The following is a 15,057-nucleotide window of genomic DNA, read 5'->3' as shown; positions in this document are numbered from 1 at the left end:
TGAATGAATAAGTTCCAGGGCAGTATGCACGTAACATGTCCAATGAGGGACTATGCAAGGTGACTCTTGCTTCCATATGCTACTTGTCCTGTTCCTTTAAAATATACCAAATCCACATTTTTCCAGCTTTGGCATAGCATATTATACAATATATATGCACACTGTATTTTTGTCAAACAAGTTTGGTTTTAAAAACATTCCCTCATTGTATATAATGTGCTTCCGTGGCTATGGCCCTGAACCTAACAAGACTGAATCTGCTATTGCCAATTGTTTGCAAGTCACTTTACCTCAACTTCTTTATTCGCATAATACTTACTCTTATAGCAAAGTGCTTTAAGGTCTATGACTGAAAGGTGCTACATAGAAGCCTAAGTATTGATTATTCTGGTTGCACTGGGACACTGTTAGGTTAAAACTTTCTTAGAATTCACCTTTCCTTCAGTTAATATTGCAGTATTTCTTTGTAACAAGAATAATAATGACTGGATTTGCATGTCCATCCTATGCATTGATTTTTTAAAAAACAAAACAAAAAATTTGTGGAATGTTCACCTGTACTTTGACTAACATCGAGCTGGATACTTTGACTAACATCGAGCTGGTTACTGAAGTGTAGAAAATAAACTTTTTAATATTCTGATTGAAATTATTGGCCTTATACTGCTTAAAATGCAGCCATCATTAGGTAGAAATGTCAAAAGTCAGAATACTTTAACATTTAAACAGACTAGATTTTGATTTTGTTTCTTTTTTTGAAAATTTCTGCTGCAATATTAACTTTCTACCACATGTAGTGATACTTCCTGTTTTCCTAAAATACATTTTAGTATATTACCATATTTACTTAAATTCAGAGTGATCTTGGATTCAAGACACTCCCCCCCAATAAATAGATTGTATACATGTAAAATTTATAGTTTGTCATAATTTTTCATGTATAAAATCTAGTGACTGGGGGGTCATTTTAAATTCATCCCACTCACTACTGCAATGGGGAAAACAGTGGCAGAAGGGATATGTGACAGAACAAGGGCAAATTACAGAATGAGGAGCAATGGTTTCAAGTTGCAGCAAGGGAAGTTTAGTTTAGATATTAGGAAAAACTTTCTCGCTAAGAGGGTAGTAAAGCACTGGAACAGGTTACCCAGAGAGTTTGTGGAATCTCCATCCTTGGAGGTTTTTAAGACCCAGCTAGACAAAGGCTTGGCTGGGATGATCTAGTTGGGGATGGTCCTGTTTTGAATAGGAGCTTGAACTGGATGACCTCCTGAGGTCTCTTCTAAGCCTAATTTCCTATGCTTCTATGTGGTGGGGGGGAGGGCACCATCCCACATTTTACTCCCAATTGCCTGGCTCCCCTAATGCCTGCCCCCTGGCACCTGCTGCCCCCTCCCCCTAGCTATTTACCCCCTCATACCCGAACCCCTGGGCAACTGCCCTCATCCCTAATGCCTAGAGCCCCACCCTGCCACCTGCCCTTCCCCACCAGTGGTTGTCTACCTGCCACCCCAGCTTGGGGCTGGAAAATGAGCTGCAGCACCTGCCTACCCCCCGCCCCTTTTTTTTTTGCTGGCTTGTACTCTAATCCAAGAGGAGGGGCCTTTTCTCCATGTTAAATGAGGGTGGGGGGCTCATCTTGGATTTGAATAAATATGGTAGTGCTGGTGAAACTATACTGTGAAATATGTAGAATGGCTGCCAACTTTGGGGTGAATGAGTAGATACAAGAATTGTAATTCACAGTTGAATTTTCCTAATTTGTTGCAGTCATGTGAAATACTAATGAACTTCAGTTTTGCAGCAATATTTTTAGAATTACTTAGTATGTTAGACAGTGACTGAAGCCCACTTTCATGGATTGATTTCTGTAATTTATTTTTTATAGATTCCTGATACTATATTAGCATGGGTTGCTAATGGGTTTTCTTGATCTTACACAACACGTGGGGAGGGGGGGAAAGATTATTAGTATGTCATTCATAAAGGCGTAATTATATACCCAGATAGAAATATCGCTCTTTCCTGACCCTGTATCGGGCATTTTTCAAAAAAGGAATAAAATTGTTGTTTTTCAGTATAGAATACAATTATTGAACAACATTTATTTATGTATTTCCACTTGACCAGGAGGCCAATCTTAAAGTATTTATACATAAACAGATTTGGACATAATCAAATGTTTTTCATTTAGTTGCACTGAACTCTAAATAGGAGTAACAATAAGCAATAGTTTTTCATCATGTTTTTCTTAGGAAAGTAGTTAAAGAGTGGCTTTTCCTCTTCCTCTTTTAAAGAAAGGGAAGTTTGACAAACACAGTGATTGAAGTGTAGTCATTATTGCAATTTAATGTGCTTTCACTGGTATAATGTGACCATCACCCTCGATACACCCTGAAATTACCATGCTGGGGAGCACCAGTGTAGAACATGGCACACCCACTCCAGGCCTACCATGTCTTGAAAGGATGTAATGGCGCTACTCTTCACTTGGTCCTTGGTACGTCAAGAAGCACACTCAAAGCAAAGATCCTTTTCGATGTGCATCTAGTGCTGCATTATGGGCAGCTATGTTGCATCCTTCTGAAGTATAGTTTATATGAAACACACACTCTGTACTTCACTGTGGTGCTGCCTTGCACATAGACAATGGAGAAATGCCCTTGTAAGTATGTAATTAATTTAAAGGCTGCTGCTGCTTTCATATGGTGTCAGCTATCAACTTCCAAATCTATGAGCCACTGTATTATCTCTCAATGTACAGAGTCCATCTGCCCCATCTGGGGCATTGTAGAGATTGCAGCTTTTGATTAAATGCTGTGCTGGTTGTTGGACTCCACATTTACACAGGGGCTGTTCAAGATGTTTATCTTATGGAGTGTTGTTTTGAAGATTTCAGTCTGTTCAGTTTGACACATGCTTCTATGTCAAGATCTTGTTCAATGGGAAACTTGTTTGGTGTTGGTATAAAAAGTTGTAAAAATAGGTCTGACCTTTCCCAATGGTTGGTCCACTCCATTGCTGTCCATAGGTTTGGTTTAGCATCCCCAATCTCTTTCAGGAGCTTATGGGCTTCATGTAGAAATGGTTTACAACTTTTTAAGCTTCCATCTGTTTGGGTCTTCAGTTAGCCGTTGATGGAACAAGTGGTTTTCATCATCTTTTGCCTCTATTGCCAGTAATGATGTTAGGGTCTGTCTTCTTGTGTTACTTGGTCTAATGCCAGAGAGTGCAGGAAGTACATCTGTGCATGTATAAGTTGTGCAGCCTGTTATGAGTCTCAGTACACTGTTAAGTACAGTGTCAAGCTTTTGAGTGTGATAACTTCTGGACCATACAGGAGCACAATATTCTGCTGGAGCATTTACCATTTCACGTGTGGTAGTTCTGAGCACGTTGAAGTTGGCACCCTGTGTTGTGCTGGCTAAACATTTAAAGGCAGCTGCCTTTATTGTAGAGACTTTACTGCAGACTTTCTGAGGCTAGTGACAAACATTCAGAAGGCCTGAGCCTGAATTGATTCAATTTTTGTAGGTTAGTCTAACCTGGCTAAGCTGCATCAGTTGGTAATTGTATAGGCATCCCCTCTGGACTGAGGAAATGCAGGCACATGCCTGCAGTGGCTCAGGCTAGAAGCCGGGGGGCACTAGACCATCCCTCCCTTCCCTTCCATAGTGCTGAGCTGAGCAGAGGGCATGGCCAGGCCCCTGCAGTACACTCTGATTAGGGTGGCCCCACTTCCCCCACTGCTCCTCTGGCCAGCAATGGAGCCAGCAGGGAGTTACACAGCATTGACTTACATGGCAGAGCGTTACACAGGGTTTAGCAGCCCATCAGCAAAACGAAAGCCTCTCTCATTAGTTCAAGCTCTTCTTAACTTTTTCCAAGGAAGTAATGGAGGGACATTACCAGCTGACATGTTGATTAGCTCCAAAAAAGCCCTAAGCGAATGCTGTCCTGTCTGCCTTACACAGACACCTCTCAGCATTAGCTGGTAGGGCTGTACGAAGCTTCGGTCCTTGATTCGATTCGGTGGAGATTCAGCCAGATTCAGTGGCCAAATCTCCGTGTAGCAGAGCACTAGGGTGCTCGCTACTAACAACAGTAATAAGGACAGCTGCCAATTAATAGGGCAGCACAGGTGAGGGTTGCCAGGGCAGCTAATGTTGGTCAGCTGGCCAGGAGGAGGCAGGGCCGGGCCTTTATAAGCAGCCCAGGCCAGGGCCTAGAGAAGCAGTTTCCCTCTGGCAGCCACAGGAGCAGAAGCTCTGTGGGCGAGCTGAGTAGCCTGGGTCGATGGTTGCAGCCTGACCACTCTGACCGGCTGCAATGATGCAGGGGTAAAGAGAACTCTGAAGGGGGTAAGACAGAGCCAGCATAGAGCGGAGCTGGGTTTATGAGCTCGGGGGCTTATGATTGCGTTATGAGCCAGTAGGCTTCTTGTTTATGTTGCAGCCGCTTGGCTCATGGTTTCGTTATCGTTATACCGGAGGACCGGGTGAGGCTGTAGGGTGTGAGGAGGCCTCACGGGAGCTCCCCAATACTCTGGGGGTCCCGGGTGCCCAGTAGTGGCACAGCGAGCGGTGCCAGTGGGGCACAGCTGTTTGCGCTGGAGAGGCGCGGTGTGAAGGGTTTTGGACCCCAGCCTGTGAGGGCGGTATTTTGCCCAGTGGGGCAAGCGACCCAGGAAAGGGTCAAGGGGCCAGGCATGGCTGTGGCCACCTGAGCCCCAAGCGCGGGAAACGCGCGAGCGAGACCCCAGAGGGGGCAACGAGCGTGAGAGGCGCGGCCCAGGCTCCAGAGAGGGCGAGGGTGAGGGCTCAGCTTCGTTTGGGGGCAAGTTGGCCCAGCTCCAGAGCTAAAGGGGGCAGTGAAGAGCCCCGGAGCTAAAAGGGGGCAGCGAAGAGCCCTGGAGCTAGTGGGGCATCCCGACCCCAGCCCAGTGGGGCAGTATTGGGAGTAAAGCCCAAGTAGGGTGTAAGACCCCAAAGGAGGGTCAGGGGGCCAGGCACGGCTACAGCCACCTGAGCCCCGACCGCGATAGGTGCGGCATAGGCCCCAGAGGGGGCAACGGGTGCGAGAGGCGCGGCATAGGCCCCAGACAGGGGGCACGGGTGGTGAAACCAGCTCGGGGGTGCCAGGTAGGGCGCTGAAGTGTAAGGGCTTGATAACGCCCGGGAATAGCTGCGAGGCTTGGGGCGTGCTGAAGGGGAGGTTGGAGGCACGCATCGCCCATAAGGCCCCAGTGCACCCCAGTCGGAAGGGGGCATAGTGCGGAGTAGTGTCCAAGGCAGCCTCCCTTACTGAACTTAGAACATCAAAGACGTGGCAGATGAGTTGAGGGTGCTGAATCACCTAACTGGACACGGCAGGGGGCGCTAGCGGGATCATGGCCGCCCCTGCACCCCACTCCATAACACTCCGAATCCAGATAAAATCCGGACACCCTTTAATCTCCCCAAATCAAATTGGAACCTTCCGAATCGATTCGATGATTCGGACAGATACAGTTCTAAATGTTCTTTCTACGTACCTCAAGGTACCAGGCGGCTCCTGAATGCTGAGATGTTGGGACAGTTGGAATGTCTCACAGGAGTGCAGGGGGCTCTCCAGCACATTCGGCAGCAGACCTGGAAGTGGACCAGAAGCACTTCTAGTCCACTTCCAGGTCTGTTGGGGAGCATGCTGGGGGGCCCCTCAGCACCCCCTTGGCTTGGCAACTGGTGTCTTCTGGGTCTGGGGGGGCACCTGGGGTCCCCCTGCAGCCGATCGCCAAGGTGGGGGGGCCCCCAGAGGACCTGGAAGTGAACCAGAAGTACTTCCAGTCCACTTTTGGCTTCCCCACCGAGCATGCAGGGGGGGCCCTCCCACACTCCTGTGGGATGCACCATCCTCCCCAGAATTCCAGCATTCACAAGCTGCCTAGTACCTCGAGGTATGTAGAAAAAACATTTAAAGTTGTGTCTATGACCGAATCACAGATTCTCCAAATCAGCATCAAATCTTCGGTTTTGGATTTGGCTGAATCGCATCGAGGACAGTGATCCCAATCAATGAATCACTGTCCCCGATTTGGGCTGAATCCTAACTGAATATGGCTAGTTGCACACCCCTATTAGCTAGCATACCACAGGCTAGGTACTGTCTGTGCTGTGGGAGAGGGGAGGGAGGGATGCCTGCTTGAGCAGTGAGTGTTGAGGGGGATGGGGCAGGGGGAAGCAAGGCAGACCCTGCTGTTTCTTCAGGTCTCTGCTGGAGTTCCAGCCAGGGAGCAGAGAGGAGGGGCCAGCCCTGCTGTGGAACAGAGAGCCTGCCCAGGGCTGCAAAGCGTCTAGGAAGTTTGAGGGACTTTGGTTTAAACTAAACTAGAAAGGGTTCTGGGACAGACATTGCATAAACTGGTTTGACCCAGATCAGTTAAGTCTGATACTACATTCAACCAGGTTTATCTCAGACCGGTTTCAGTCATTTTCAGACTGGTTTATGTGCACTGAATGTCTGTTCTGTTACAGGTTTAAACCAGTTTCTAATCACTTAAAAAAGTTTATGTGTAATGTCTTTCCCTAACTTGAATGCGGTGTTTATAGGTGAGGGAACGGTTTAATGCGACTCCCAGGTCGGTTGGGGTACGCTCATTGGGAAGGATGTAGTTGCCTACGCTGATGTTCAGTGTGTTCTTGGCTTGATGATTGTCCAGGTGGAAGAGTGATGATACTGGTTTATTGATGCACGCCTTTATTTATTGATGCTAGCACTAACCCTTGGAGGACTCCATTCTTCCATTTTTCTGGGTTCAGACTCTCCCTTATTCTCCTTGGCTGTTAGTGGGTTTGAATGATCTGCTAGAGATCATGTTTGTGATGAAAGTGCATAGTTTGTAGTCGAGTATCATGGAGTGCAGTTTATATTTGAGGCCTTGATACCATACAGTGTGATAGGTGGCTATAAGATTGATGACGACTGTGCCTGTTTTCTGCCTCATTTCAAATCTGTTTTTTGTGTTGGATGTAAGTATTGTAACTTGGTCAGTAATATACCACTTTTTCCAAAAGCCAGCTTGTTCTTTTGGAAGCTGGGGATCAGTGATGTTCTCTATTTTATTCAGGATTATGTGCTCCTTGAGTTTGTATGTAATGTAGAGTAGTGAGATAGGTCAGTAGCTTTTTAGATCCTCTGGTGGTTTAATGGATTTTAGGATGGCATGTAGAAGTTCAGCTCTAATTCCATTCATTGTAGGAAGATAGCTACACTTGTATGGAAACTCCATTGCAGTTCACCATCCATATATGTGCAAGAAACTGTGTTCAGGACATAATATAGCCTAAATTGTGTTAACTAGTGCAGAGAAATTTCTTTGGGCATTGCTCATTCTCCTCCCTTCTGAGTCTACTTCCTGTATAGCTGAAGATACTCCAGCCCTTACAACTGGCTTCAAGAAGCTTCAGGAAGCAGGGGCAGAGAAGGAAGAGAGTTGTGAAGACACCTGGCCAACTTCTCCAGGAGGGGAATCCATGGGGATAGGAACTTCTTCGCTCTTCTTATTGGCCAAACAATCCCGGCTCTTCTTTCTCTAGATTTTTTTTCCCTTCCAGTATGTAGTGAAGGCTAGGCAGTACTAATATTTTTATTACAGTGATGTCTGCAGGGTAGTGGCCCATTGTGTAAGAGCTGGACTTACAGACCAGTTCTAGTCTTTCTAAATACTACTGGGGAAACCTGAAACCTTAGAAGGGGAATTTTCTTAAAAACAGATGTGTGATATGTGGTCACTTACACTTTTATTTTATGTAACTTTTATTTGATAATCTTCCTCCCCCCCCCCCAAAAAAACAAACAAACAAAAAACCTATATATTTATAATGACATAGATCAGGGAGGATTGGCGTGTGTGGTGTTATTAGTATAAGAGAACCCTGAATATTTATATATATTATAAAAGAGCTGGTCATTTATTTACTTTTTCATTCAAAATGTTGAGATAAGAATCCCACTTTCATTCTCTTACTTTTAGTTTTTTCACTTTCACTCTTTATCTGTTGCTCATCTCTTCACTGAGAAAAACTGGAGAGGAGACGTGAAGGAATGTGGTTGCTTCCCCACACTTTCTCTCGCTTATGACTTCTACTTATTTCCTCCTCCTGTCCACCCTAGACTACTTGTAATTTAAAAGAAAAAATCATTTTTAATTATTTTGTGTAAAAATATATACAAGAGAATTAACACATCTCAAACTTTTCCCCAACTTCAACTGTCCCCAGTTTGATCAGCTGTAAATCTGTGTTTTCTAATAAAAAAAATCAGTTAACATTGATCTGACTTCTATAAAGACAAAGACAGTATTGGATATTGTGAATATATCTTAAAACCAGTAACTCTTTATTATGTTTTAATGAATTGGTTGATTAAAACGATTCTTCACCTTTTTTTATATCAGGATCTCTCGTATTTCTTTTCCTATTGAATTGGTGAGCCTCTTTCATATATAGCTATATTGGAAGGATGGGTTGTTACCAGTTCATTTCAAACTTGTTGGTTGGAAGCATGCACATTAATGATCCAGATTGTCATTCTTACCGTAGATTCAACCCACTAAAATGCTCTAATACTCTTGGATGCACTTTGTTCATCATAGCTAGTGAAAAAAAAGTTTTCCTATTCAAAACAAAACCTATCCCAGCCAGGGGAAAAAGGAGGAAGGTTCCTCTAAGAACAGGCATATTGAGCTTGTTTGATCCCTTGGCCCAGGTCTGGACAGTGGCTCTCCTTGGAGGCTGGATTCGGACCTCTGGCAGTAGTGTGAGCAGCTTGAGGGAGTTGGGGGTGGGGTATTAACACAGGCTTTGCATGCCCTGCTGTGACCACCAAAATGCACCCTCAATAGGGATTTGTCCCCTGGAATTGGGTGGTAAGCCCTGCCTCTGAAATCCCAGTCCTCCTAGGAGCTCCATGGGCCTATGTACTCTAGGAAGGCAGATGTTTGACACCCCTTCTCTATGTCTTTTCCATTACTTTCTAATTAATGCATTTGATAAAGTCTTCTTTTTTTTAGTACCTGGAAACCTGGTTCTACCCAGGGAAAAGTAACTTTTCTTTCAGTGTAACTTTTCAAGAAATAGAGCTTCCTTACATATATATAAAAAAGTAAAAACAAAACTAGTAATTTTAATATTCTGGAACCCAATGATACAGGTCACTACCACCACTGTAAACTGATGGGTGGTATAAATTTTCCTTCTAACAAAGATCCCATTGAGTCATCTATGCTTTCAGGAATTTCTCTTCTTTTAAATGAGGACTTCTTGAACCTACAGTTCCTTGGCCCAAGCAGGCCAAGATATCAGTTATTTTCCAGCTTAATTTTTGTGCCACTCCCTACTTTGTACTCATGAGTTATAATTCTTCACAAGAAATATGAATGGAGGAGACACTGAAAAGTCTAGGCCTATTCTGTTCAGAAAAGCAACATTCATAAGGGTTTACAAAACATAAAATAGTAAAGAGAAAGTAAGTAGTGGATGTATTTATTATCTCTCACAATAGAAGAACTAGGGGGTCACAGAATGAAACTAATAGTAAGGTAGTAGGTTTTAAAACTAACAAAAGGAAGTTCTTTTTTACACAGCATGCAATTAATGTGTGGAACTCATTGCCACCAGATGTGGAAGATGACAGTTTAATGGCAGATTCAAAAAGGGATTGGACAAGTTCTTGGAGAAAAGGGGCATTAGTAGCTGTTGAGCATGGGAGCTAGGGATACAGCCTCTAAATTGAAATTTCGTAGATCTTACATGCTGGAGGCTGCAAGTGAGAGAGGAACAGTGTGGGGAGGGGAGGGGATGGGAACCTCTCTGGTCATACCAAGTTCACTCTTTTTCAGCATCCACTCTCTGCCACTGTGTGACAGGATACTGGACAAGATGGATCTATCTATGGTCTCATCTTGTTAATGGCAGTTTTTATGTTCAGGTTTTTGAAGACTAAGAATCCAGTTTTATTATTTTGACAGTTTTAAATGAAGCCAAAGCAACGGCTTCATTTAGAGCTATAGATTGTTATGAATCTCCAGAATGAGTGAACCGAGCCAGAAATGGGGCAGGCAGTTCTTTCCTTTGAGAGAGATATGCTGGTCTCTGTTTACAATGAACATGTAAGGACCACTGATAAATCCTACATAATACAGCAAGAGGTGAAAGAAGAAACCTAAAAAAAAAGGGGGGGGGGAGTAGAAAGACTAGTAGAGTGGACAGATAAGATACCTTCCAGAAACAAGAATATATATATTTATCCCATGAACGTGGAGCACTTACCACCTGCATGCACACAATTGTGAAGAAACAAAGGCTGAAGAACTGCGTAATGATTCTTCCTTCCCCTGGTGTTACTTTCAGGTAGGAAGCCTGGAGCTGTTCTCCAGAAACATCTCAGGACAAGCAGAATGGTGATGGGATAGGAATCTATTTTACTTTCTCTGTTGTTGCTATCTCATGGCATGAAGGCAACTTGGGGCATGTCATCAAATAGGTTTTTAAACATTCTTTCTATTTTAATCTAAGAGGGTGCCACTCATAAATGCATTAATAGGTTTATTTGAAGCCATACACCTAGTTGACATATTCCCTGTTGAACTAGCACATCCAACCTGCTATGATTTGCATCAGGAAGTAGCTTCCTGAGTTATGTATTTTATGTTTCATAATGAAGCAGAGTCTGTTCTGATTTACATTCTGAGATGTTCTTTCTTTTTCATAGGAGGCAAACTGTGGTCTTACATCAGTAAGTTCTTAAATAGAAGCCTTGAAGAAAGTTTTGAAATCCCTGAGCTCAAGAGATCCAGTTCTACTAAGATTCACCTGCAACAGCCATCTCCCAGCCCTAAGGAAATCAGTAGCAGTGTTTGCTCTGGAGCAAGTGATGGGGAGAACATGCTAAAAGTTATACCGCTGAAGAGCAGTCTTACCCCAAGTTCTCAAGATGATAGTAGTAATCAGGAAGATGGCCAAGAAAGTTCTCCCAAATGGATGGATTCTGGGTCAAGTTCAGAAGAAGAATGCACTAGTAGCTATTTAACATTGTGCAATGAGTATGGACAAGAAAAAATTGATCCTAGCTCTTTAAATGAGGAACCTGTGCTGAAAATAGAGGGAAGAGGTCTTAATACCAAAGACTTAGGATGCTTACAGGCAAATACTGTAGTTGGCAATGATAGTTTCAGCTCTCAGGTCATGTCTCAGGAAGTAAAGATTTTCACAGAAGATGCTGAGCCAGAAATCATTAGTCCTACTAGGATATCAGATTCATTAAATAGATCAAAGAACAGCCCCATGGAACTTTTCAGAATAGATAGTAAAGATAGCACCAGTGAATTACTGGGGCTTGATTTTGGCGATAAATTATTTAGCTTAAAATCAGAACCTTTAAAGCCATTTTTTTCTGCACCAGATCGTGACAGAAGTCTTGATGCCATAGAAAGCAGAGTGGGCTTTAGAGCTCATGACACCATAAGCAGGGGTTCAAATGACTCTGTGCCGGTTATTTCTTTTAAGGATGCTGCTGTGGACGATGTTAGTAGTGTTGATGAAGGAAGGCCGGATCTGCTAATAAATCTGCCTGGTATGTCAGAGCAAATAGAAGTAGCAGCAGAAGTTAGGCCAACAAAGTTTACAAAGACTGATATAGATATTTTAGAAAGCAAACTGTTAGAAACCCCTGATGTCTTACAATTGAATAATACAACAGAACAATGCAAAACATTTGATCAAAAGTTAAATTATGAGGTGCCTGAACTAGGCCACTCTTCTAGCAAAGAGTCAGAAGGGCAGTGTGTTGTCACTCAGGAAGTTATTAAGACACTATTTGAATCTGATTTTGATCTAGGGAGCTCAGAAGCTGTGGCTCAGTTTCAAGGACTTGGAGCAAATTCTTCCACATCGTTAACCACAGCGAACACAGAGGAAAGTTTCCTATTTATTTCTAACCCACTCTCAGGTGCTAAAGAGCATAGCATAGATGGAGATGCTGTAGAAGGTGAAGCAGTGTTACTGTTTTCTGATCAAACTGAAGATTTTGGGAAAGAGGATGCAAACCCTGTTTTATTACCAAAGGTTGAAAGTGTAGAAACAGCGTCAAAGGACAAGAGTGAAAGAGCAACAGAAGGAGAGATGGAAATACATCAAATTTTTCGGGACCTTGACAACAGACTGGCGCTAACCTCCAGGTTTCACATCCCAGAGGACTGCATTCAAAGATGGGCAGCTGAAATGGTTGTAGCCCTTGATGCTTTGCATAGACAAGGAATTGTGTGCCGCGATTTGAACCCAAACAACATCTTATTGAATGATAGAGGTCAGGAACTTTTGCAAATGCATTTCTTTTTATTCGCTGTTGCTTCCAATTAACTGAGTAGGCGTTTTATCTTGTAATTAGTATCTTCATTTCCTGTCTAGAGCTTCATTATCAGTGCAGCAAATTCACCCCCAGTAATAGCTTCTAGTACTTAATGATGCCATTATTCTTAATGATACTGTTTTTAGCTACAAAAGGAGTAATTACAGTTCACTTCTGCAGAAAATGGAAGGGAAAAATGTTTTGATTTCTCCTGTCGTTTTGTTTTTAGGACACATTCAGCTAACGTATTTTAGCAGGTGGAGTGAGGTTGAAGATTCCTGTGACAACGATGCCATAGAGAGAATGTACTGTGCCCCAGGTTAGAGCAATCACCTAAAATGTTTCACTTGGAAGATAGATTAGCAGCCTTCATTTTCTCATGGAGCCTATATAACATACTTCTCACTGGGAGCTGAAGTTCATGCAGTATCTGATAGGACTTTTTCTGACTGTCTTAGAATTTGAAAGAGCAGGTAACGGTATCATTCTTGAGCTGTATTGTAGTCTGATATATTATAGAGCCTGTACCAAATGTCATTGTACTGCAATTGTAGTTTCAAAGACACTTTAAGAAACAGTTTGTTTAACTTAGCTATTTGCTGTTTCAGTAAGCATTGACTAGAACAATGAAAGAAAAGAGGGCAGTTCAGATTGATCAAGTGTCACAACGAGCTTTTAAATGGCAGGCTTCATAACTGTGCAACAATAATAGAAAAATAAGCATTGACTTCCTTTAGATCTGAAAATGTAAGAAACATAATAGAATATGATGAACTAAATGGACTTTGAAGTAGTGTAGAGATTTCTTTTCTTAGAACTATTGCTATTAAACACAAGGTTGCCAAATAGGTATCTCAGGAATTTTTATGGTGACAAATATGCTTGAAACTGAAAACTCCTCATTTTAATTTTGTGATGTCATAGTTGTCAGATGATAGAGACTGCCTGGAAAGGGGTGACTAAAGAGTTTCCACTTATAACTTCTTGTTTTCAAAATTTCATATTTAGTTAAAAAAGAAATATTCTCGGGCTAGGATTTTTCATGTGTGGGTTCTGTTTCAACCTGCAAAAGTTCAAAGGGAATTGTTTCAAGATGTTTGAGCAAAATCCATTCAGGTAGTTCAGTTGTCTGAGAAAAGTGAAATCTTTTCTCACTTTAAAATTTAAACTGTCATAACTCTTTTCTGGCTGAATTCCTGGATCGATGGAACTTTGAAACGTGGCCTCTAGGTATTGTATAACCACACCATGTGTATAGTCTCTGACCGAGTTTGACAAAGGTTGGTTGAGGAATTATTTTATGAGCCAATTTAAAAAAAAAAAAAGTCTCTTTTGAACTAAACTTAGCACTGAGTAGTTATTCTAGGAGTTAGTCCCATTAAAAGGAAATATAGTAAGGAGTGACTCGTTAGAAATAAAGGTGGCAGAATATGATCCATTAGCAGCTGCTAAGACTTGAATTTTGACCCCCGTTGTGAAATTGCACATTCTCTCTGCTGAGCCTGACTGGCACGGAGGCTGCTGCTGGGTCAGTTTGCATGAGGAAGATTATAAATGTCTCAGAGAAACACAGTTAAATACTTTTATGTTTAAAAACAAACTAAATATTGCACTGCATTAACTCCAGGAACATGATTGCCTATAAGTCCCTTCACTTCAGATTTCCAGTAATTGTTACTGCTTTTGAAAAGGGGGAGAAAAGTCTTTGTTGCCGGAGTACATCTTTCATAATGCAGATAGATGTGTTGCTGTCTTGTTAGCTTAGCTTTGTTGGGGAGCTTTCTGCAGCGAAAGAGTAGTGATAGCAAAGATGGAAACACAAGCCTTTTTCTCACCTCGTCACTGTAGTGAGGTCTGGACTTTAAAGCCTGACTTTAGCCGTGCAAATTATGATATAGACAGGAGACCTTTCTGCCCCATTAAGTTCCAAACAAGCGACTCCTGCACCACTGCCCCACGGTCAGAGCAGAGTTGAAATAGATTTAAAACACAGAATTCAGGGTTAAGTTTTCCTGCACCATTCACACATTGCCCTCACTGCATGTGTAAGTCTGCTGGAGTTGTTTAGATTAAGTTGCCAGTCCTGCAGTTCAGTTGATGTGGACAAGCCACCATGATCGCTGGAGTCTCCTAGAGCTTATTGCAATGCTTTCATGGGTGTAAGCGTGCATCTGCACACTTCCACTTACCGGGTCAGGGCTCGCACATGCAAGGTGACTGAGGTCAGCCTGTCTGCAATACAACAAAAGGATTTTTATCAGCATACTCTCATTTTTTCATATTTGTGCAGTTTAACCTGGTATAAATGTTGCTTTCAGCATTTAACTTAGGATATTTGTATAAATGTTCGCAGTAAATTAATACAATGTTGCTTTGAGTGGACTGGCAGCTTATATTGCGTAACAGTTTCATACTTGTGCTAGTAATAACCCGTGCTACTCAGTCCAGTCTGGTTCTTTAGGGCTCCTGTTTTTGAATTCTGTTCTATACCACTTCCTCAACTTCGGGCAGTTAATTTTAGAGGGCTTCCTACAAGTTGGGGAACACTCCCAAGATATAGGGAAGTAAACGGTACTTGAGTGATTAGCGTTCTATTCAGGACTGCAGGAGTGTTCCTGAACTCAAGTTCCCATATCAATATAATAGCATCTCCCTCACCCTGTTCTTTGTGTG

The 15,057-nt window shown here is 42.7% G+C and overlaps 1 protein-coding gene across 3 annotated transcripts in view; it reads left to right on the top strand.

Moving 5' to 3' along the window:
* RPS6KC1 (ribosomal protein S6 kinase C1) overlaps positions 1-15,057 on the top strand; it is a 137,358-nt gene that overhangs the window by 103,522 nt on the left and 18,779 nt on the right. For all 3 annotated transcript variants that reach the window (XM_090049065.1, XM_090049074.1, XM_090049083.1), the window contains 2 exons: positions 10,750-12,342; positions 12,614-12,703. In XM_090049065.1, coding sequence (XP_089905191.1) covers positions 10,750-12,342; positions 12,614-12,703 — 1,683 coding nt within the window. The remainder of the gene's footprint in view (positions 1-10,749; positions 12,343-12,613; positions 12,704-15,057) is intronic.

Source organism: Crocodylus siamensis, chromosome 1 (assembly GCF_052110815.1).
Source record: "Crocodylus siamensis isolate JL-2025a chromosome 1, ASM5211081v1, whole genome shotgun sequence".
Classification (NCBI taxonomy): Eukaryota; Metazoa; Chordata; order Crocodylia; family Crocodylidae; genus Crocodylus; species Crocodylus siamensis.
The sequence above is the reverse complement of the archived record's forward strand: the minus strand, read 5'-3'. Positions and strand labels throughout refer to the sequence as shown.